The 24,600-nt window shown below is 43.2% G+C and overlaps 1 protein-coding gene across 3 annotated transcripts in view; it reads left to right on the top strand.

The window, feature by feature from the left end:
* Positions 1–24,600, top strand: part of GBE1 (1,4-alpha-glucan branching enzyme 1) — a 1,374,432-nt gene that overhangs the window by 342,618 nt on the left and 1,007,214 nt on the right. For all 3 annotated transcript variants that reach the window (XM_069636445.1, XM_069636447.1, XM_069636446.1), the window contains exon 3: positions 14,505–14,620. In XM_069636445.1, coding sequence (XP_069492546.1) covers positions 14,505–14,620 — 116 coding nt within the window. The remainder of the gene's footprint in view (positions 1–14,504; positions 14,621–24,600) is intronic.

The raw sequence follows: 24,600 nt of genomic DNA, 5'->3' as shown, positions 1-24,600 counted from the left end.
GATTGTTATTGTCAGCTCCTAGCAGGGGTTTTATTCGTTTTTATGGACATTTAGCCGTGTGTGGTGTTGACAAACTTGAAACAAAGCTTCCATTTGCGCTGTACACGGCACACAGTGATGTATGTGAATATTGACTCATCCACATTGAACAACCTGTATCCAACATATTGGAGAAATTGGTATAGAAGTGGACACAAGTAACCAAGCTAATAGAAATATAGAATACATAGTAAATGGAGACTTAGAAATCCATTCCTAATCTGACATGAAGTGCCCACAAGACTAAAGGAGTGATCAGCCTGCATAAGGTGTTGCGTGGAAGGCGCATATGTCTTCCAAAAATTATTAGGAATGCGAAAACATCTGGTATTTCTTGCAAACAGCGAACTGAATTTTTTTTCCCCAAAAACGAGTTTTGAATGTGTAATCTGGGAATAAGGCGGTGAGAGAATTGGTTGTAGATCTAACAAGAGCTTGGGTCTATAAGCTCCAAACCGTTGGATGATATAATATTGGGTTTTTCTAAGTCCCAGACTAATGAGGTGAATGAACAGTCTGAGCCACAAGAATGTGCTAGAGATAACACGTGTAATAAATCAGAGAGTAAATTGCCTAATAGCAATGGTGACTTATTAGGTAAGCAAATGATTTGTGAGAAAGAATGTACGTACCACTATTCTACCACAGGAGGGACGGAAGGCACAGGGTGATAAGTTGGTGTCCATGGCAGACAGAAGTAAACATGAAGTACAGGCGATGGTACATAACGGAAGAGAGTGTTAATGAACTGGTTAAAAACTGTCTTGATTTGGGAAGTAGTGCTTTAGAAGAATTGGACATAGAATGTCTTAGTAATATAATGGAGCTATCCGCATCAGAAGTGACATCGACCAACAGGATTTCTGTTGGTTGTGCCCGGACAGTCTGGTAGCCCCTTAGTGTACTCCATTTCCAAAGCATGTGTTACATGTAAAGCAAATCAAACTGATACAGAGAGTGAAGCTATGTTTGGTACATCAGTGTTTGGTTTCTCAAGTAACTATGGGAAGAATGCCCCAGCAATATCTAAAGCTATTGCAGATCCGCGCGAACCAAGTCATAATACAGATGAAAGTGTTAATGATAAAAGCATGTCGTCTGACGACACGCTCAATGCATTTGAGAATCTGTTGAAAACCCTGACAGCCAAATGTGAACGCCTGGAGCAAAACATGGATATTCAAACATTGGTGCTACATAAAAATCTGAATCACATGTACATCCTCCGATTAGACCTAGAGGGCAAATTGTACCAGAACCAGAGATGGATGCTGAGAGGTATCAGGTAATATTATCCCCATATATATGGTCGCCGTAAATAATATTGCTGGGAAAAGGTCCCAGTGATATTACATGGGTGACCATATATATGGGGACAGGGGCAAAAAAAAAAATTACACAAAAAAAAAGTTTGGATGTTGCGGGGTGTCCCGCGCATGTTCCATGCAATAATGTCTCCACAAAAAACGGCCATTTTTCGGTGATACTTTTGCATGGCGAGATTTTTATGGCGACATTATTACATGGAAACTGCTGAGATAGATCCAATAGGCCTGAATGAATTTGACAAAAGTAACAAGTCTCAGAGGACAAAAGTTAAAAAGAATAAAGACTATGTTCATGTAAAATGTAATCGACCACCAATAAAACAACCCTTTATGTACAGTAATGAGGTAAAACTACGCAAATATACAAAAAATACCAAGTTAGTGCCAATTGCAATGGGGAAGCCTAAAGATGGTATACAACCTGGTAGAACACAACGGTAGTAGTACAGGCGATTAATAGTTGTAGGAGAAATGGCATGAACCCGGCAGTGTCTGAGACTCCGCAGAAAATCTTATTTATCAACTGATGGGGCCCAAATGGAATAAGAAAGTATTGCCTCAGAAATAGATGTCTGGGATAAACCATTGGCTCCCACCAAGTTTCAAACTACAATACCATATTTATGGCCTGCACAAAACACTCTTGGAACTATACCTGCAAAACCGGCTGGTAGTAGCAATACTTTAAATAATAGTATTAAAGTAAAAGTCTTACAAATGGCCCTAGTCTGCAAAGAGGGCAACCAGACGCCAATGAATAGAGTTGCGTTCTTGGGTATACTTCACTCAGTTGTACCCTTGAGAACCATCACATCCCGTGACATGATTGTTGATCAGGTAGAAGTTGCCAATGAGTAGATCTCTAATATTTGGTTTACATCAGAAACCACCTTCGTGTGCGTGATGACATATGAAATTGACCTATTTAGATTGGGTTACTCATGTGAAGTGGGGTTAATACCAACCATAACGCAACGTCCATTAGAACAATTGAAGGTTTGCCCACAAGTCAGTATTCCACAGTCTAAAACAGTTGGTTCTGGCATAGTAGGTGGGGATGTTGCAAGTAGTAACAGTATTTCGAAGGGATTGTGTCCTCCAACATATTCCTTATCTTGATAGATCACTTCCAGCTTGCTGGCCTCGGAAAATGTTTTCAGTAGAGGGTGCTGCGTGTCGACGTCCCTCGAGTTGGTGTCCCTCAACAGCCTTCGTATCGGTGCCAATGTCATCGTGCTTATAAATAGACTCGCGCAGCATCTGTTGCTCAGTTCGGTTTTTCTGCACTTTGTGGGCCTCGGAATCGTGTTGCTCAGTTCTTTCTTCAAGTATTTCTTATTATTCCTCGAAGATATCTTCTTCATTCGATGGCTTCCTCTTCCGACCCGTCGACCCCACAATCCGGCTTCAAAAAGTGTTGAGATTGTTGGAAGAAAATGTCGTTGACGGATCCTCACAGGATCTGTTTGTGGTGCCTGGGATCGGAGCAACACTGTTTGGAATGCGAGGACTGTCCATGAAGGGGAAGCTAGAAATAGGTAAGGCACTTAAAACATCAACTTCTTCAAAAGTTTTGTTAGTAGAGTAGAGACATTCGTCTCCTCGCTGTCACCGGAAACATTCCCGTTCAAGGTCTCGAAGCGGTTCCCATCAGTCTTCCAGATCTAAACACTCAAAAAAGAGGTGTCGTAGATTTCCCTCTTCGTCTTCCAATTCCTCGGAAAGGGTCACCTGCCCCACGAAACACAGCTCTCCAGCTAAGTGGGAGGCATTCCGTAAAGAAATGCTTAGCGTCTTTGAGAAAGCAACCTCGACCCCCTCGGAGACGGCAAAAGGTGATACCCTGGGTGAAAGACCCAAAAAATCGAAACGCTGCGACTCGTTGCACCCAGCGAAAGAAACTGCCCGATAGTGTCATGAACCCTCGGGCAAAGGCAGTAAGACCGTGTCATCGACGCAGTCGTCGAAGGTTCCTTCGACTCACAAATCTGCGCCATCGATGCCTTTATCGGAGGGCCCGTCCCCACACATCGGTCGAATTGACGCTGTCTTCGACGACGCTGTTGACAACGATAAAGGACAGACCTACTGCTGTTAAATCTCAGTCAGACGTACCGAGGGCTTCGACCATGGCCTCAAGGATGTCGTTGATAACCTCGACGACTCGGAGTAGGATTCCGATCCTCTCGAGTTCTTCGAGGCATCTTCATACTTTTTCAATGCCTTTTTCGGTTTCATCGAAGCCTTTGACTTCCGCGTCGACAACTCCAACGTTTTCTCAACCGGTGATTACAAGCTTAGCCACTTCTGCTCTAGAAATGGGTTTTAAATCATACCCAAGGTCAGATTATTTCAGAGCTTTGTCCTCTATATATGAGGAAGGGGAGGATTCTGACCATGTAAGACCCTCTGGGTTACAGAGGACCACTACACCTATACCAGAGGAATTTATCTCTGAAGAGAACAGATTGAAGGACCTTCAAGACTCTTTGCATGAGGCAAGTGGTTTAGATACTTCTCCAGAAGTAGAATTCGCTAAACCAGACCCAGGGTTACATGCTGAGACCCCTTATAGAGTCTTAATGGCCAGAATAATTGAGTTCATGGGGTGGTCTACACCTTCACCTTCTCAACAGGATGATCTTACGGACATTTTATTTAAAGGCCCACAGGAAGATCCTGTGGTTCCCTTTCATGCTGCATTGCAGAGAAAAATATCTGTCAACTGGGAAACTCCTGAGGTTATCCTGGCAGTTACCCTATATTTGGCAGATAGTTTTTTGTTATCTGCTTCTGACCCTGAATATTTGAGCAAACCTCCAACTCCAGAGTTTGTTTGTACAAGCAGCAACTTCAACGAACAGTAAATCTGCATACCCTACTATTCCACAAGACGGGGGATGGTAAAAGGTTTGACGCTATGTCAAAGTCTTCTCGGCATGTAGCATGGCGCTTAAATCCATTAATGCTAATTGCACGCTCGCAAGTTTCAGCCATACACTTTGGGAGTGTGCTTCATCTGCGGCTGACTGTCTCCCGGAAGGAGAGGAAAGGAAAGCATTTCTGAACGTCATTAAAGATGGTAAAGACGCAATGTGTGAGTCCCTTCAAACTGGCATTGATTCTGCTGACCGTATCAGCAGGGCCATGGCAGCAAGTACTACAATCTGCAGATTTGCGTTGTTGCGAAAGTCTGGTTTTGCTCCAGATGTACAGGCCAGACTTTTGAATATGCCCTTTGACGGCACTTGTTTGTTTGGGAAGAAGGCTGATGACAGCCTAGATAAGTTACAAACATCCAAGGCAGCAGCAAAATCTCTTGGGGCTGCAATCCGTCAAACTCTGTATCGCCTCTCAGGAACCTCTTGGAGGGGTAGGTCCTTTCACTTTTATTCTGCATTCGGTAAAAAGGCAGAGGACAGCTGGCTCAAAGGGGCCAAAAACGATTCACCTGCGGTGGACGGGTAAAAAGTACAAAAGCCGCAGCATGTGCCTCCTTGCCCTCGGCATCTGCGTCAGCCGCCTCTAAAACACTCTGAGGTCTCTCCTCACAAGACAGCAGTAGGTGGCAGGTTAACTCAACATCTGACGGAATGGCAGGCTATTACGTCAGATGCTTGGGCATTGGAGACAGTTGCCCAAGGTTACTGCCTGCCCTTTCTGCGCACCCCTCAGTCATCCACCGGGGAACAACTCTTTGAAGTTTCCAGATCCGCTCCTTTTGCAGGAGATTCTAGACCTGCTAGAGAAAGGTACCATAGAACCGGTACCTGTAGCGGAGAGGAACTGGGATTGGTATTCCCCCTACTTTCTAGAACCGAAGGACGGAGGACTGAGACCCATCTTGGACTTACGTGAATTGAACAAATTCCTCAGGAAGGACAAGTTCAAGATGGTAACTCTCTCTCAGATCCTTCAGGACTCGCTGATATCTCTAGACCTTCAGGATGCTTATTTCCATGTGCCAATCCATCTCGAACACAGGAAATACCTGAGGTTCGCAATTGGCAACTCTCACTATAAATTTCGAGTTCTGCCTTTTGGGCTGACATCCGCCCAAGGGTCTTCACCAAGCTAATGTCGGTAGTGGCTGCAAGTCTAAGGAGGGAAGGGATCCACGTCTAGCCCTACCTAGACGATTGTTTGATCAGAGCAGTATCTTCGGAACAAGCTCAGATCCAACTAGATTGTCTGCCACTTCCTTCACAAACTGGGCTTCTACCTCAATTTAAAGAACTCACAGATGATACCATCAGACTACAGTTCATCAGAGCGGTCCTGGACACTTCCCTGGGGAAAGCCTCGCCACCAGACGTGAGGGCTCAAGATATTCTGCAGATGGTCACGAAGTTTCAAAATGCCCAACGTCTCCCAGCCCTCGACTTTTTGAGGTTGATAGGCCTCATGGCATCCTGCATCTTCCTTGTGCCAGAGGATCGCCTGAGAATGAGATCCCTCCAATGGGCACTAAGAACAGAGTGGTCGCAATTCTCCGGAAGAATGACAGATCTCCTTCAGGTCCCGGACAAAGTGGCTCGAGACCTTCAATGGTGGGCCTGTCGGGAGAACATTTTGAAAGGAGAACTGTTTTGGCAACTATGGCCGGAGATAACCGTAGTCATGGATGCCTCACTCACGGGGTGGGGAGCCCATGCCAACGACTTGACCATCAGCGGTCGTTGGTCTCCATCGGAGTCCGGACTACATATCAACCTGTTGGAGCTGAGGGCTATCTGACTAGCGCTGAAGGCTTTTCTGCCATCTGTACAAGGGGAAAAATGTCCTAATAATGACGGACAACACAGTGGCCATGCACTACCTCCACAAGAGGAGGCATAGGATCACTGCCACTGTGCAGAGAGGTGATGCAGCTCTGGTTTTGGGCAATCCAAGAAGGAATCTCTCTATCTGCAGTTCACTTAGCCGTAGAGAAGAACGTGACAGCGGACGCTCTGAGCAGGCAGAGCAGTCTCCCACGAGTGGGAGATGGCTCAGGAAGTCCTTCAAGAGATCTTCACCCTTTGGGGGAACCCCTCAAGTGGATCTGTTCGCCACCAGTATCAACAGGAAGTGCGATCAGTTTTGTTCAAGGGAATTTCCCCGAGAGGAGCTCTAGGGGACGCGTTTGTAGTGGACTGGGAGTTTCCACTTCTGTATGCGTTTCCTCCTGTCCCTCTCTTTCCTCAGATGATCAGGAGGTTAAGAGATTCTGGAAGACTATGATCCTAATTGCCCCAGACCGGGCCAGGAGAACTTGGTACCCGGACCTTCTGGACATGTCCATATGCCCTCCAATTCGTCTTCCGCACAGGGAGGATCTTTTCTCGCAGAAGGGAAGCCAGGTTCTCCATCTATACATCAGAACCCTCAACCTTCATGCTTGGTTTCTGAAAGGTTGAGATACAAGGATTGGGACCTCCCAGATGACGTCATGGAGGTGTTGCTTTCGGCTGGAAGGCCAGCAACAAAGACTTTATACCGCTGCCGTTGGAACAGGTTTTGCAGCTGGTGTATAGAAAAGAATATCGAACCCTTTTCATGCGGTACATCAATGATGTTATCTTTTTTGCTCTATTTGGCGAATTCAGGTCTTCAAGTTGGTACGAGCAAGGGCTACTTCGCAGCGCTGTCGATCTTGAAGCGCACTGCGGAGGAGCCATCATATTTCAAATTACCCCTAGTAATCCAATTTCTGAAGGGGTTAACTAATGTCTATCCCCCAAAGCCGTTCCCTTGTGGGACTTAAATCTAGTCTTAAATTTCCTGATGGGTACTCCCTTTGAACCACTCCATTCTTGTTCATTAAGATTTTTCACCCTTAAAACAGTCTTACTAGTGGCTTTGACATCTGCCAGAAGAGTGAGCGAATTGCAAGCTCCATCTTGCAAACCTCCTCATACAATTTTTCACAGAGACAAAGTTGTCCTACAAGTGAAGCCTAATTTCCTCCCAAAGGTAGTGTCTGAATTCCACATCACTCAGATGACCTTACCTTCATTCTATCCTCCTCCCCATCCAGGGAAAGAGGAAGAGAGGCTACATAGGCTGGATCCAAGACGAGCCTTGAGTTTTTATATCGGCAGACTTGCCAGGAATAAGGCAAGCAGACCAACGGTTTATAGGTTATGCAGGACACAAATTAGGATTGCCTATCACAAAACAGACCATTTCAAGATGGATTATTTTAGCCATTCTAGAATGCTACAAATTGGCACGGAGAGAGCCCCCTCAACATCTTGGGGCTCATTCAACCAGGGCTATCGCAGCCTCTTCGGCCCTCCAAAGAGGGGTACCGATTTGAGACATATGTGCGGCTGCCACATGGTCGTCCGCACATACTTTTACAAAATTCTACAATCTGGATTCCTCCTCTAGCCAGGAGACGAGATTTGGCAAGCTGTGTTACTCTGTTCATTCTTAAAGGGAAATATTCCACTTTTACTCCCACCTCTGTTTACACACCACTACTATGGGAGTCTATCAAGATAAGGAATAAGTCGGAGGACACAATCCCTTCGAAGAACAAGTTACTTCTTACATTGTAACATTCTTTCGATGGGATGTTCCTCCGACGTATTCCTTATCGCCCCTCCCATCCATCCCCTCAGTAAAACTTCCCTTGTAGTTGCAGTTTACGCTCCTTCAAGGTCCATAACCAATTCATGCACAGCTACTCTTAAGCTTCAAAACAGAACTGAGCAAGGGACACTGCGCGAGGCTATATATACACGCACGATTACGTCGGCGCCGATACAGAGGCTGTTGAGGGACACCAACTCGAGGGATGTCGACGTGCAGCGCCCTCTACTGAAATTTTTTCCAAGGCCAGCAAGCTGGAAGTGATCTATCAAGATAAGTAATACGTCGGAGGAACATCCCATCGAAAGAATGTTACAAGGTAAGAAGTAACTTGTTCTTCTGGTAGTAAGAAAGTACGAGAGGCAACAAACGTTAAATCATTAGTAAACTTAAATAGAGAAAATGGCCGGGAAAAGAAGATCCAGCTAACATTGGATATTGGCAGTGGCTACCATTAGCCTTTAGTCTCATTTCACCTCGGAGCATCGATGATATCTCCCTCCTTTATGCATGGAACACCAGGGGACATGGTCACTTTGATACTGAATGCCTAGTAACTGTATTAGACAAGTTATTATTTGTAGCACTGCAGGAGACGTGGTGCACTGATGATATTCAGGTTGCTGGGCAGTGCACTGTTCAGCAAATGGCAGAGAAGGGGCATAAAAGAGACCCAAAGGTGGACTAATGATATCTGTAAAATCGCTGTTGGTAGTCACCATGATGGGCAAATCCACCTCATATAAATTGCCTGTATGCTATCCCACAATAAACTAGAGGTATTACTAGTTCATATCTATGATCCACGAGTTATGAAGGCCACCAAAGAAAACATCAAAATGGTAGCTAACATTCTCACATATTACGGGAAAGACTACCCAGTGTGGATTGTAGGCGATCTAAACACAAAAATTGGCGTAATGGATAGCGCACAGGAAACACTAAATAGTGTAAGTCGCTCTTCATCACACCGGGGGGGGGGGGGAAACTAATAAACAAGGGAAAGCTTTAGGTAACATGATGCTAAAGCATGGTTTATCAATGCTGAATGGGTGCACTGAGTGACACAAATCTAGCATACACCAGGGGTGATAGACGATCGGCCTCTACCATTGATTACATAATTGCTAATACTGGTGGTCATGCATATATTGTGAGTCGCAATGAGAGTGACCACTTTCCCCTATGTGCGCTCATGGATCTCACTGGGGTAAGCACAGTTGCTCCTATTCATGATACGAATGGACAAATATATACAAATGAAGGAGAAAACCACATGTGGAATGCAACCAATTTAGATAAAGGAAATAGGTGGGTTACCCTAATACTACCAAGGTTTATTACTTAGTCACCAGTTCACTAAACGGTGAACATGGGATTATTCCAAAGTTTGGTGCGATGGTGGGAGTGATCAGTGATCTTGTCTGGGAGAAACAGACATATAAATCCTCACAAGAAAAATCAAACCGGGTGGAACATAGCAGAACCGGTAAAGATAAATGTATTCGTAAAGCAAAAAAGATTATGCGGAATGAGATTGCGGTTACATCATCATATGCCAATATTGGATCCTCCTCAATGTTTGTATCCCAAAAGGTAAAAGACAAAATAAAATCCCACAGACGCTGGATTCGAGGACCTTTGTCCAGTTTTGAATTCGAGCGTTCGAAAAAAATGGCTCTTCTTGCACAGTCACATAACTCCACAGGTATATGGGGAATGATCTGCAGTGTTAGGAAAATGGATTTAACTGTAAACTGCATCACAGAAAAGGACCTAATGGTGAGAGTTTTCCATTGCCTACTGATATATGGCCCTGTATGGCTTCAGTTTCTGACGTGATTAAGATCATTGTAAATCTAAATAACTCTGGGGCTGCAGGCCCAGATGGGGTGTGCAACTGTGTTTTAAAACTGGCCCCGGTATTGTGGGCCACTGCTTTTCTCATGTTATTTACAGAGATAGAGTGCTTGGTGTGATACCTAAAATTTGGAATGTTGGTCACATTCTTACGGTTTATAAGAAGGGTGCATGGGACAATCCTGGCAACTTTAGAATGTTAGCAATGCTGGACATCCCCTATAAAATATTTGCACGGGTTCTGCTATTTGAACTAAATGAATGGATTAGGGCTAACAATATATAGGCAATAAACCAAATTGGGTCTAGGCAAAAGTCAAGCACTACGCATAATCTGGTTGTATTAACTTCGCTGATTGAGTACGCCTGGAAAAGGAGACTAGAGTCTACTGTGCTTTTTATAGATTTCACAGCAGCGTTTGACTCGGTCCTTAGGAATCACCTGTGGAAGAAATTAAGTGAATGAAACATTCCTTTAGGGCTGCTAAAAATGTTACTGCTCCTATACTCTAATACACCGGTCCACATCAGATTAGTCGCAAAGGGAAAATTGTCTGGCCCGATTTCCCCCACCAGTTGCAGCGTTAAACAGGGCTGTATGGTTGCAACAACTTTTTAATTTATACTTGGCGGATATGCAACAGCCATTTGTGATGCCATCGACCTGCACAATCAGTTGGCACGTCGTTGGTAGGATGGACGATTTATTATTGAGTATACGCCTGCAGGGTTACAAAAGATGCTGAATGCACTGGCCGATTATTCCAAACATAACGTGCTCACAATAAATCTAAGCCAAAGCAAAGTTATGATCATCCAAGTAAAAAAATCTAGACAAATTAGTCTGGTACATGAATAGCAGAAAGCTGGAACAAGTGTACGACTAACTATTTGGGCATAATAGTAGACAAATTAAGATGGGGAAAGACAATGGCTTTCAATTAGTGAAAAATGCAAAACATCGGCCAGTGCGATCAGTGTATTTGTTGGGAGAAACAATGACTATCATAATATACTGTTTTAATGTTTTACACAGCAAAATCTCCACCTATGCTCGTGTATGCCATTGAAATTTGGGGACACAACTATGTGACCAAGATTACGAAACTCGAAGCCATGTTGCTGCGCGAGTTATTGCGGTTACCAAGATGTATACCTGCTGAATGTTTATCTTGAGTTCGATGTGAAGAGTAGTGTCTGAGTTTATCAGAAGAATTATGTGCTACGTGAATCTCACCATCCTAGCAAATGATGCAATTATTGTTCCATGTATGGAGGCATTTGAATGTATTGAGAACAGTAAAGAAATGGGCACACTTGGCAAAATCAAATCAATGAACGTCAAATGGGCTGTTGGTTTTTTCCAAAATCCATAATATAATCTTTACTAACAGTTTAAAGGCTGGCTCAAGAAGAAGTTGGCTATAGTTAGCCCCTACTGCTAGTATAGGCTTAAACGATAAATAAAACCTAAACCTTCCCCAGCCCCAAGACATTTTGCTTTTATCTACTGATGAAATGTAATAATAGTGAGGCTCTAGACACGAAAGGTGCGCAGTTGATTAGTGAAATCATGTGAATGTGCCGCTTATGCTGCAATGAGGTAATAGTCTCTTGAACACTTGACATATTGTGAGAGTTTGTTGGAACTGCGATTTAAATATCTGAAATCTTATAACATTTCAGATATAAATAATCTTTCCAACATTTGGCAACATTTTATGATAGGGGATGATTGCAATCTTATTTATTATATGGTGTTATTTTATTTATGAATTGTGGATATTTGTAACTGTTTTTAGAATTTTCAACCGTTGTTTAAACATATGTGAACCTTAGAGAATGGTAGAATTTATAGTGTTGTTCAACCGAAACTAAAAGTATATCTAGAGCTTGTTAACCTCTCACCTCGGGCTTTGTACTATCTAAACCTTATTTAGAAGTAATGAAATTGGGAATTTAAATTTTTTCATTTGTGCGTTTTTTTTTTTATTTGTGGAACATTGTAGATGTAAGTGTACCATGTATTTGATTTTTTTTTTTTCGAGTTTGTATTGTCATTGTTTGTATTTGTTGTATATAAACAGCCTATCGGCCAAAAGCATATTAATAAATCTTGAAACTTTTATCCTGAAATACCTTAAAGGATCTTTCTGTTAAGGCTTATTTGTTTTATATTCGTGCCCAGAGCCACAGGTCTTATGTGGTTTAGATACATCATAAAGCAATTACCTGTTTTTGGTAACCTTGATTGGTTTTCTCTTTCAAAGGACAAATACTGTCTCATCTCATGGGATCTCCTCACCACCCTGCGCGTTGTCTCCTCCCAGGTTATCATCCTGCAGTACACCACCCCCAAGGTCAGGATCAGGAAGCATCTGCCTTTGGGAAAGGCCACCTGGGAGGAGACTTTAGGCAGGGGTTTAATGAGGGATTCGTAGGATTCTTCACACCCGCGACCATTCTTTTATCTGGGCAATGGTCCTTTATTGTACCTTTGTGTTAATTTAGGTTCCTTGTAGTTTACAGTGAATACAGTTGGAATAGGTTTTCTGATAGAAGACTTTGATTCATGTGTAGGACATCCTGACCAGCACTGTTTGAGACTCTATTCTTTTCTTCAAGAGTAGGGCAGAGGAACATAAGGACGCTTAGGCTTTTGTGTTCAAATAAAGAACTACTACACCCAAAATGCCACCTAGTCAGTCTCTTGATTCTGATTTAGTACACTGTCCAATTTGCCTGGGAGCGGTTCTGTTGCAGAAAAGAAGCAAGACCAGGTTCTCACAGTAGCATATTTATTTATTAATTTTGGAATGGAGCGCTGCACGCCCATAGGCCTCAGAGCGCACAGATAACAGCCAAGACAGAACAGGTGGGCACAGGAGGGGGCAACGTGAGAACCAGGTGCTTAATCAAGGATGTTAAAGAGAAGAGTTTTGATTTTCCTCTCAAACATCACCAAGGTAGAGGAGGATCTTAAAGCGGAAGAAATTGCATTCCACTCTTGCGGGGCCCACACTTCAAAGCTAGTACCCCCCCCAAACTTTTCTAGCCTAAATCGAGGTTGATGCAAAGCATTGGTGTTATTAGATCCCAATAATCTGGTATGTTTTTGGGAGGAAATCCTTCTGACCAGATTTTGAGGGGTGGCAGAGTTTAGTCATTTATAGGTCAAGGAAAGAATCTTCTGTTTGATTATGTTTCACAGGAAGCCAGTGAAGTTTTTCCTGAGTTCAGATACATAGTCAATTTCGGACAAACCAAAAATTGCCCTGACAGCACCATTTTGAGTGGTCTGTAAACTGGCAAGATTGGATTGGGAAGTACCATTGAGTACGCTGTTAAATCTAACCGCAAGTTGACCAGAGCGGAAGCTTGGAGAGATCTGTTTGTTTTGTTATGTAGGGTCTAATCTGGTGAACACTCCCAAATTGAGGGATGCATTGGCAGTGTTATGTGTCTGGTTCTACTTATATACACATTTATGGGCACCCCACAAGTCCCAACTCCTGTTTATGGATGCAAAGTAACCAGATCGCCAGTGTGTTTAGTGTTGGCTACTAGAGCTGCAGGACTAGAACATGGAACTTGATAGCTTGGTTGGCGATTTTGCCAGACACTCGGCCACCATATGCCCAACAAAGGGAGCAAGTTATCTGGTGGAAGACCATGCACGTATAATTATCACTTTGTTCTGGTTTCATGGACTTCAGACAAATCAGTCTATCCCAACCATGCATATTGGTGGTATGAATGATGCAGCAAGTCAAGTGGAAAGGCACGATTTTGCAACAAGGGCTTACATTCACAGCAGCCACTATTCAAGAACTATGAAGGGAGCACACTAACTGGACAAAGTATGATGCTGCGTGACTCGTGCATGGTAGTTTTGTCATTAATGGAAAGAATGAGTAACTTGAAGCATGTGGGCCAGAGGGGCATGTCCAAGGATAAGCCTGATTTTAGAAAAGGTCTAATTCCTGAATCAGGAGGCGAGTTGAAATGGTTGTCAGTCAATGTTTATGGTGTCGGGCCATACAAAAACCTACACAATTCCTGCTCACTCTGCCATGGGGCTGTGGTTGCTACCAATGGCACCATGATTGCACCATGATTGCAGTTCAAGACGGAAAAGACTGAGAAATGTGTTTCTCTTCCAGAGACTGCCTATAACCATAAAAGCTAGCCAGATAGGATCCTCATGACGAACCACCTTTGGAATACTGGGTCTGCGAAAAGGGTCCGTTAGCTGAGTGTTCCGGATCAAACCCTGAAAAGATGTGAGCTGGTCTGGCACCTAACATACTCGCACAAACTGCCAGAAGATTTGTTATCAGGAGCATAAGAAAGCCACCAACTAAATCTCAAGTTGTGACCCAGTTGAGCTGCTTTGTAGAGGGATGGATGGATGGATGGATGGATGTACAAAGGCAGGTGTGGTTATGCAATAAAATCCGCACCCAGCCTTCTACTGAGTGCATGTTTATTATGCTAGGTTGCATGCTCTATATGGGGACATTGAGTGTTTACAGATTTTGATCTAAAACAGTTTTTGGTAGTTGCAGTAATGGGATCCATTATCTGCTAGCTTTTGTGTAGGTGCTATAAAAAGTTTGACAAATGTGGATAATTGATTACAGCACATCTTATCAAAGGTTTGCTACTACTGACATCTAGATAAACTTTTTTTTGCAGATGGTTGGAATCCTGTCTCTCACCCATATAAAAAAATTGGTTTTGGAAAATGGGAGCTTTCTCTCCCACCAAGAGAAGATGCATCATCGCCTATACCCCACGGATCAAAGTTAAAGGTATTTCAGGTTTTTCAATTCACTTTTTTTGTTTTGTTAATACAAAATGGAACTTTTAAGCAGTTTATATGAATACAGTAATGACAAATATGCAGTTGTGAGTAGGAAAAGCTGTGGTTGGAAAAACAAATTCCAGACTGGTGCATGATTTTGATGCAGTTGCATTGGGAATGCATGCAGTACAGAGTAGCTAATTGTTAAAGTACTTCACATCTGGGTAGTTTGGCTGTTGGTCACCTCATATGATCTAGTAAGAGCTATAGAACTATGTTCCATTCTTTTGGGATATAGTTGACTCTGGTAATGAGACCGAAGCAACATTAACTATTCCACAGTACACGGTGCACATGCAAATACGGGGCCATGCCCAGCACAGACCCTACAACCTATATGGTCCCAGCCCAACTGACCGTACCTTTTTCCTTTCACACATGGGGCAGGAGGATCAGTGAGTGGCTGGCAAGTCCCATGCTACATTTTTTTCCTACTCTTGTGTTTGCGCTAAGAGTGTCCGCGTTGAGAGATCCTGCGTTTCTTGAAAGAGCGTGCACTGAACCTGATCCATAAAAATGTGCTTGTAATGTGTAGGCCACAGTCCTTTGTGCCTTGTGTGAAGCACTCTTCTGCTTGGATCATTTCCAATCTGATGGGATGGAAGGAAGTTTTTTGTTGTCTAACGTCAAAAGGAATTTGAAGATTCATTAATCAATGAGAGTTCAGTAGTGTTTTATTTTCAGGTACCCTTCCGACGTAACCTTTTACAAAGACATATTATACTGGGTGTAGTGATCTAAACACTATAATCTGCCATGAGATAAAAGGTACTAGTTTCACATTAGAGAGTCCCATCAGATCAGGCACCAGGACAGTCCCGAGATGCTGCTTTGGCAGTTTATCACTGGTCCTCTGGCTGAGCTTTGCCGTAAATAGCTGGGATTTTCAGAGGTTCATTCAGTGTATCCTAATGCAAACCAGTGACTGCACTTAAGCAGCAGTTACCTGGCATTGCTTGTCTGTTTGTCTACCACCCTACGTGACAAGATATTCACGGGAGGCACCACCTGCAAGGTGAGCCCCATCAATTTACTACTTTCCCATCATTTGACATGTCAAGCTTTTATTAAAGGGGATGAACCTAGTTATTAAAAATCCGTCCCAAATCCTTCAGGTGCACTTTATAAAAATAGGAAATTACATGGGGATTTATTTAGGCTTTCAGAAATGTAATTGACCTAATCTTTGGCAGCTCTAGAGTAGATCCTGAGTCCTCTGCGACTGGGCGAGCCAGTCATCTACACTAATACTGTATTCTCTTAGAGTTGACAACGTCTCAGTCCATGGCTGTGAATCCACATATCTTACCAGGGACAAGCCTACCTTCTCATTTTAACAGTCCTACCTCTAGAGAAATGAGAACTCTGATCTCCGATCACTCGTCAATTGTTGATGGATTGGCACCAATCTTACTGGAAGGGGACTCCCCATCTACCCCATAGTCCACTATGTATGGGCTACCAGATCACACAGTCTGCCTAACCGAGGTGATCATATGAGTGGCTAATTCCTTTTTAGAGGATATGAAATAGAATTATTTTAGCAAGACCTCCTTCAAGATAAGTTTCTAGCATTTTGTGTGTGCTATATAGAATTATTTCATTAATTCCCTCTCCTCTGTTGCCTTCAATGAGGCATGTGGAACAATATTTGACTAACTTCCTGTACTGTCCAGTGATTATTTCAGGGGTATCAAAACACTGAGCTGCATTAACTGTCAATTTGTTCTTGACCTAATTGAACCACCAAATCTATGTCCTCCCCCGCACTAATAAACCTCCTCTGATGGGTTTACCCAGGTACTTTTCCAAGCCAATAGTTTGGCAATGGGTTAAGAACTCTAGTAACCCATGCTAAAGTCATGATTCATGTCTCTATCCAACCACTGGTTTTGCCAGCTTTGATGCCTGCTGCTGGCTTGGGCATTCCTGACCCCACTACCGACACATTTATGGCTCAGATTTTCAGGGAGTCATCAATGTTCATGCTTCAGTGAAATGATAAAGATGAGATGAAAGTGTTTCCCTGCTTTTTGAACAATACTCCTATAATTAATTAGATATAGATTAGTAAAGTGCCGATGAGGCTACTGAATGGGATGGTTGGATTACAGAACTATTCAAGTTATCAAATGTTGTATGATTGTAATTGTACAAATAAGAACAATATTCTTGATTTTAGTAAATACATGTATATTTTTATGCTAATGCAACAAAATGTGTGTTTTTTTTTTTTTTACTAGAGACTAATTGGGGAAGTATTTTTAATTATACCTATAGATGTTACTTTGAGAATAACATACAAAAGGCCAAGAATATACTTTAAAATGTTCTCTGCAAACCCACCTAGCTCTGTTTCTCATTGAGCCCTTCTGCCTCTGGTTCAGTGTTTCCTTGTCTGATTTTTAGTGACCCATTTCGGGTTTTGACTGAAACCAAGCTCTGAAAATCTGCTTCAGAACGGGTTCTTCTGGCTCAGAGCCACACAAGTCGTTTCTGGCTCGAGTTTAGATTGAGTCCCCCACACCCTTGGCACAGATCCCTAATGATCCTCATTAACTTTGATTTACAAATAGCAAGTCTCGTTTTTTCCTTGGTTTCTCACTACCAAGTTAACCTTATTTTGCTTGGTGGGCCCACTGGAATCCACCCTAATTGTCTTTCTCATGGCTCGTTAGGCTTTTGAGTTTCTGGAACCAGTCTACCACGGCTCTTCTCTAGCTCTTGCCATGCCACCCCCATTGGTCTCGCTGTCTGCCTCTAGGTACCCCTTCCAGCCTTGAGTTTTTTTTTTGGTCTGGCCAATGCTGGATGTCTGTTCTGGACATCTGTCCACTTTCTCTATCCTCCATCTCCTTGAATCTTCATCTGCTTCTTCTCCATTGCCCTCCCCAAACCACCTCCTCTTGGAACAATGTCCCTTCCACAACTCTAGGTTACTCTGCCCTCCTCCTGCTTTCTGGTCTTGTCCTTCTCCAACTCTGTCCCACCCCTGTTCTTTCTCCTTCATGGCCTTATGCTGCACCGCCTCAGCCCTTTCCCCTTCCTTTTGCCTCTTTGCTTACTTCACAGACCTCCCTGTCGTCAACTAATCACTGTGGAATTGCCCCTTCCTCATTTTATGTACAGGCTTAAACTTATTTTGGACATGGAGGTCCTTGTGCCATGTCAACCTGTGATTGGATGGTGGCCATTGGTGCCCATTACGTGTGTGGCTTCTGCTGTTTGTATGATTTGACATGGGGTTATGGCTCTAAGACTTTATATGGGGGAGGGGACTCGCCATCTTGGAATTGTGAGTCTGTATTTGCAGCAACCTTATTCTCCTGTGCTTGTGCTGAGCCAGTATGTGGGTCTCTAGCTTTCCTCACTCTACTGCCAGTGTTTGTTTGCACATCCCCCAATGTTTTATTCTGTAGCAACAGTCGGTGCAACCCACAGACACCAGTGGTGTACATTCCCGCGTTTGCATAGTCTATTAGTTTGTGGTCAGGACTCACGAATGGCAGTTGTGGGGTATAACCTTTGGTGTCTGAATGCCTAATGCTGTTACTTTCTTGGCAGTGCTGCTGCAACCATTTTCAGAGTAGGGCTGCTGGCCAGTGCTACCACCTCCATGAAATCAGTGAGCGTGTGTTAAAGGTTGTTGCTACTAAACCAGGAGCCATGATTGTATCAAATGAGTGACCTATTTCAGCAAAAGCGCCTATTCATTCCCCTCAACGCATTTATTGTTAATTAGGTAAATTAGGGGATTTTATATATTTGGGGAAATGCGAAAAAAGTGTGGCAGAAGAGCGTATGGTCCTCTATAGAAGACACATTCCCAATTAAAATACTTTCAACAACTGCAGTGCCAACTGGGGTTCCTGCAAAGAGTCTGCCCTTAATCGTGTTTCACTGCTTACAATGATCTCTTTAAGAGACGCATCTTTAAGTTCACTGTGCTATTGTGTATTGGCCATCGGCAGTTTGAAAACAAGTTACAATTCCGATCAGATTAACCGTAAACAAGCGTCAATTTTGGATACACTACATTAACAAGTTGCTATATAAGTAGTTATTTTTGCATATAAAGCGTTCACTAAAAAGAAAGTAATGTCCATCACAAGTAATGTGCCATGTCACATAAAGGGCCTGGTGCTAATTAATTCTGTTATAAGAATACCGTAAGGGATATGGTGCTGGTAAAGCAAAGTATAACCAAAAGCGTGATTGTTGGAATGTTTTGAATTACTCTTAACCACTGGCACTGCTCAGGATAACCTTTAAATTACAAATTATGCAAATTGTGTTTGATGGAATCTCTGCATATCCGAAAAATTATACTGAGCAGTGGAGTATGACAATCATCTTAGTTCTGATAAAACAAAGTGTTTATACAGAATTGCAAATAAAATGGCACTCGTGCGCCTGTATTACCAGAAGATATCCAAAATAAAACAGACTGATCTATTTGTTAGGATGTTCAAAGACAGTATTTCAAAAGCTGCTTATTATTTTTTTTTCTATGCCGGTTCAGTTCCTGTCATTCTCTAGCACAATATGCACTTTGAACATATGATGCGCTGTTGCTATTTTTACTATTGTAAAGTACATTTGGCCTTCTTGGTACCTAGCTCACTCACACTCCGACCACTGCTCCCAATAACTAGAATCACGAAGACCTTTGCTTTAAAGTATACAGTCACTCTTGATGTACCTGTGGTAATATCCAAAGTCACAAATATCTATTACTGCTAATAACCTAACCCACTAAGAGGCCTGATGTATTTATTTATTTTTGTACTAACTCTTTATTGCTGCACTTGGCAGCGGTCTGCTCTTGATACCATTCGATCTGCCAGCTATGCTACAGACTTGCACCGATCTCTACATATGACTCCATTCATATTTATGTACCTTTTTATGTTTGTGACAAAGATCAAATTCACTCACTTGTGTGCGCTTTATAATACAAAAAGACAAAGTGCCACTTCTAATACAACTTACTAATTTCATCACTCTGCCCTTGATAAGGTAAACTAGCACGATGTTGTAGGTTGATCTGAGGCTAGAGAGCAGGTCGAGTGGATATAAAATTTGCAACGTTTATATTATTTCTGTATCAGGTATTGGCACTCTGTAGTTCAAGATGGACTTAGGGGCATTACATTCTGTAAATGCCCATGTTCTGAGCAGCTTCATTGGCTTCTGTCTCTCCCCCCCCCCCTTCTTCCACGCAGCCTCCACGCCTTGCCCCCCTGCGTTTAGCTAGCCTCTCTCCCCTGCCTGCCCAAGCCTAAATGCTCCATTACCGGCCTCTTAGACACCATTATTTATTTATTCACATTTGTAGTGCGCGCAGACAGCCCAGGGGCATTGAGGTGCTTGTTACAGAAAGATTTAGTTACAGGGGTAGGAAATTTGCATTTTAGGTACAGGCAGTAGAATATACAGTGCATTCAAAGATTAGTTGAAGAGGGAGGTTTTCAGTTTTTTTCAGAAGGCAAGGAGAGAGTTCTCTGCTCTGATATGTATAGGGAGTGCGTTCAGATTTTCGCGGCTATGTAGGGGAAGCCGATCCCACCTGCTTTGGCCCTGTTAATGTGGGGTGTGTGAAGTTGGTTGGAGTAGCGTGTTCTCGTGGGTCATGTAGATGTGAATTTAGCAATGGTCTCTGATGGGTATGAGGGAGCTGCGAGGGTGAGGCATTTGTGTGTGAGTGAGGATTTTTAATGTGATGCGCTCTTTAACAGGGAGCTAGTGTGCTGCCTGCCTGGTATGAGAAATATAATTCCTTTTGGGAATGGTTAATGCTGCTTGTAAGGCGTTGTTCTGTGCGATTTGGAGTCTATTTAGATTTTTTGCAGAGGTTCCTGCTAGGATGTTGCAATAGTCTAATTTAATACCAATAGTTGCTCTGGCTATTGATGGACAGGCTCAGATAGGTAAGGTGTAATCGCATTGATGAGCTTGGTGGTGTGGGCAGATGCAATGGCGCTAACCTACCTTGTCATGGATAGGGTAGAATCGAAGTACACCCCTAGGGTCTCGACAGATGAGGAGACTGGGATGATAGTGTTGTCTCTGGTTAAAATTGGAGTAAAGGTTGTCGGGTTTGGCAAGTGTGGCTTTTTGACCGAGAATAATGATTTAGGTCTTGTCCCCATTGAGGCAGAGGCCATTGGCCACCATCCAGGCTTGGATTGTGGTATAGATAAGGTGAAGTGCTTCAGCATCTTGGTAATAGGAGCCGGAGAGAGGTAGGAGTACTTGAGTGTCATCAGCGTAGTTGGTATACACTATACCAAGTGCGTCCAGCTCGTCGAAAAGGGGCTTTGTGAACAAGTTGTACAGTGTGGGGGCTGTGCATGAGCCCTGTGGGACTCCACAGTGGATGGTGGTAGGGGCTGCATTAGCTGTATTGGAGAATACCTTCATTGCCCTACCTTCCAAGAAGGAAGTAACCCATGAGGCTGCTTCTTTGGAGAAGTTATCTGAGTGGGTGAGGTGTGAAGTGAGCGTCTTGTGATCAACAAGATCGAAGGCGGCCGAGAGATCTAAGAGTAACAGAAGAGCTGGCTTGCCTTTATCCATGATTTGATTCGTTTTTTTAGGTCTACCAGGGCTGTTTCAGTGCTGTGCCCTTTGCAGAAGCCAGATTGTGTTTTCCCAAGAATAGCGTTGGTTTCAAGGAAGTGTTGGATCTGGCTGTGGGCAGCTTCATCCAAAATCTTGAGAAGGAAAGGCACAGTAGTTATGGGGCGGTAGTTATTGGGCTGTGAAGGGTCTAAGGTGTTTCTTTTAAAGAGCGGGCGTACCCAGGCTGCTTTGAGACCAGGATAATTCCTGTTTTGAAGGAGGCATTAATGAAGGTTGTCGGTAGCGGGCGAGGGAGTTGGCACAGTCCTTGATTATCTTAGGCGGACAGATGTCACCTTTGCACATGGATGGTTTGAGGAGGAAGACTTATAGTTCAGTGAAATCTCTGAAAAACAAAGAGTGGTTGAGGGGGTTAGTTGGAGTGGGGGCAGTTTGAGCAGGCCTATGTTGGTGAGATTAATTTTGTTTAGCATGGCAGTTTGTATACGTGCACACCAGGCTTCATTTTTGATCTGACCTGGGCTAGTAGGAGGAGAGATGAGTTTGTTAATGATTTCCTTGGATTGGGAGTTGGCATTCGTGATGCGGACATTGAAGGAATCTGATTTGGCTTTGGTGATGGCGTCTTTATATTGGTAGGAGATCTGGTTGAAGCAATTCTTAGTACGTCGTTGGGGTTAGCCTGCCAGTTGTTGAGGTCCTTCCGTTTGCTAGAGCGTAGGGCCTGCATTTCTTCAGTGAACGAGGCGTTGGAGTGCAGTGACTTTTTTCTTTCTTGCATTCGAGTGGTGCTATGGAGTTGATGGCTTTAGTGAGGGTGTCCTTTATTTATGTATGCTAGAGTGTTATGGTCATTGGAGAAGGGGGGAAGCTAGTTGAGGGACATTCAGGTATGGGCGAAGGTTGTCATTGTTGAATTTTTTTTTTTGTTGTACTTCTCACTTGTGCTGGGGGTGCATGGGTGAGAGCTTTAGTGATTTGACGATATGGGTATAGTGAATTGAATACTTTTGTGATCAGTCCACCGATAAGCATTAATAGTTTGGTTGTGGAAGTACCTATCAAGACATCCCAGCAGTATGCAGGTGTACAATACTTTCAATGGAATAGAAACATTAAATCTCAGCAAAGGAACAGCTGCTATTCATTTGCTCAAATTGTGCCAGCACCTTCCAGCACAGCTCTGGTTTCTTTCGTGGCATAATATCCACATTTCTAGGAAAGTTTGTAATCCATTTTCAATAGGGGAAGTACCAATATTTCCGATCAAGGAAATGTTGTATTGAAACAATACCAAAATTTGTAAAGATGGCTGCCATTGTTTGCAATGTAAATTTCCATCAGGGCTGCTATATTTCCAAGTAGTGCAGCGCTGGCACACATCAGCAGAGCCGTTATACCATTAACCGGGTATCCCTGCAGGTCTTTCAGAAAAACTCAGTCTAATGCGGTTTCTTTTTTGTCCTCACTTGGCGGATATATTTCTCCAACTGTGCTGCAGAAAGAACATTATGAGCGCCAAGTTTGTTAAACACAATTAAATGCTGCAAAACCTGCCCAAATAGGGTCGCCCGTCACATAGACTATGGATAGAAATAAGTGGGCATACCGCTCCACACTTGAGGTAGCGTGTCCCTGTACTCCCTTTTATTCCCAGGAGCAAGGATACTTTGCAAGGCCAAGTTCAAAGACCATCTGAATGGCATGAGAGATGTTGGGCTAATTAGGTGGGGAGACGTAGTCAAAGTCCATCCATTGACACCTTGCAGTTTACGTGCTGCTAGTGAGCCAAATGTTCCAGAAGGGTACAAGCTTGCCGACCAATTATAGAGGGGCATATACCGAAGGACCATAGATTTTGAGAGCCAATGATATACCGTATATCTAATAACTGAAGATGATTTGCACTAGAGGTGGGCAGAAGTTGTCCACCTGATGGTAGAGACCCAATCACAACCCATCCCTATAAAGAAAGTATACTTAGATGGTCCCTTATTTGCCACGTAGTATGTCATGTATGACTAGTTTTTACTATGAGTGTTTTTATGAAATATTTAGGAGAGAACACGAGCGAACGTCAGTCGATGTCCATTGTAACTCCCTGTTTTAGATAATTGATATTAAAACAGTGGGATGAGACTTTTTGCCAACTTCCTGAGCCATTCTAATTTGGTGTAAAGAGTTATTCTGCATTCCATCAATGCATGAGGTGTTACTGATTTAAGTACTCCCCTCACCCCCCTGGGTTCACAACTATACACAATACATTGTTCTATTAAATGCAATCAAGCTTTACTTACAAAGAAACTATAGACTGCTTAGTGAGGGGGTCATAAAGAAGCTCCCATGAATCAAAAACCTAAGCCTTCAAATACGGTGCTTCACGTCGGACACATGAATGCTTTGGCAGAAGTGTTTACACAAGTGCATTGCAAACCCATGTAAATAGGATGCGTAGATGTTTATATCAAATGAAAAGAGGAAAAATCAAAAGAACATCCAATCACAGCAAGCACACAAAGCTGTGCTCCTTCATAACCGAAAACTTCTCGAACTACAGAGACCGTGAGCCTTATGAACTGCTCCAGTTAGAAAGCCATTCACCTGTCTGCAGTGTTGTAAAACGACCAATAGTTCTCATAAAAACTATTAGTCAATGGCTTCCAAAATGTATGGGGTTGCTCCAGCAACCCTAGTTCCAGTGCCATGGTGTCTCACGGGGTATGGGTGACTTGAGTGACAAGGTTGGGAATGGGTTAGCAGCTCTAGGGATCCTACAGACACCTCTTTTGTCCGCTTACTGAAGAAGGTGCCTTTTCCGGCCCCAAGGGTGCCTTTACCCAGTTAGCAGTCTTATTCTTGAGGCTCTTCGTCCTATGCATCTTTGTTTTTGGGACCCTCAGGATCCACATTTCCAGATCTGTGTTTTTGAGCTCAAAGCAATGGCTCTGGTCCTCAACTTTTCTGTCGTCTATTGAGAGCTCAAGGACTTTGATCTACCGACAGTTCCACTGAAATTATTTATCTCAGCAGTCAAAGGGTAACACAATCCTGCCATTTGTGCAACTCTCTCAAAATGTGCCCGGCTCTATAGAGAACGATGTTTTCCAATAGCAATGCACATTGCAGGCTATCTCAATCTAAAGGCAGATGTATTCAAACCCCATGTAAGTGTAAGCTTTTAATGTTTGCCAACAGGTTCTTCAAGCAATGGGGCACGCCATTTCTGAATGAATTTGCACATAAACTCAACAAGAAGGCCACTTCTTTGCATCTTGGTGGGGAGAACATGCACATTTGCTAGGGGAACACATTCCTTATCTCTTGGCAGGATGGTGTGGT

This window comes from Ambystoma mexicanum, chromosome 7p (genome assembly GCF_040938575.1).
Source record: "Ambystoma mexicanum isolate Mex_15411 chromosome 7p, UKY_AmexF1_1, whole genome shotgun sequence".
Taxonomy (NCBI): Eukaryota; Metazoa; Chordata; class Amphibia; order Caudata; family Ambystomatidae; genus Ambystoma; species Ambystoma mexicanum.
The sequence above is the reverse complement of the archived record's forward strand: the minus strand, read 5'-3'. Positions and strand labels throughout refer to the sequence as shown.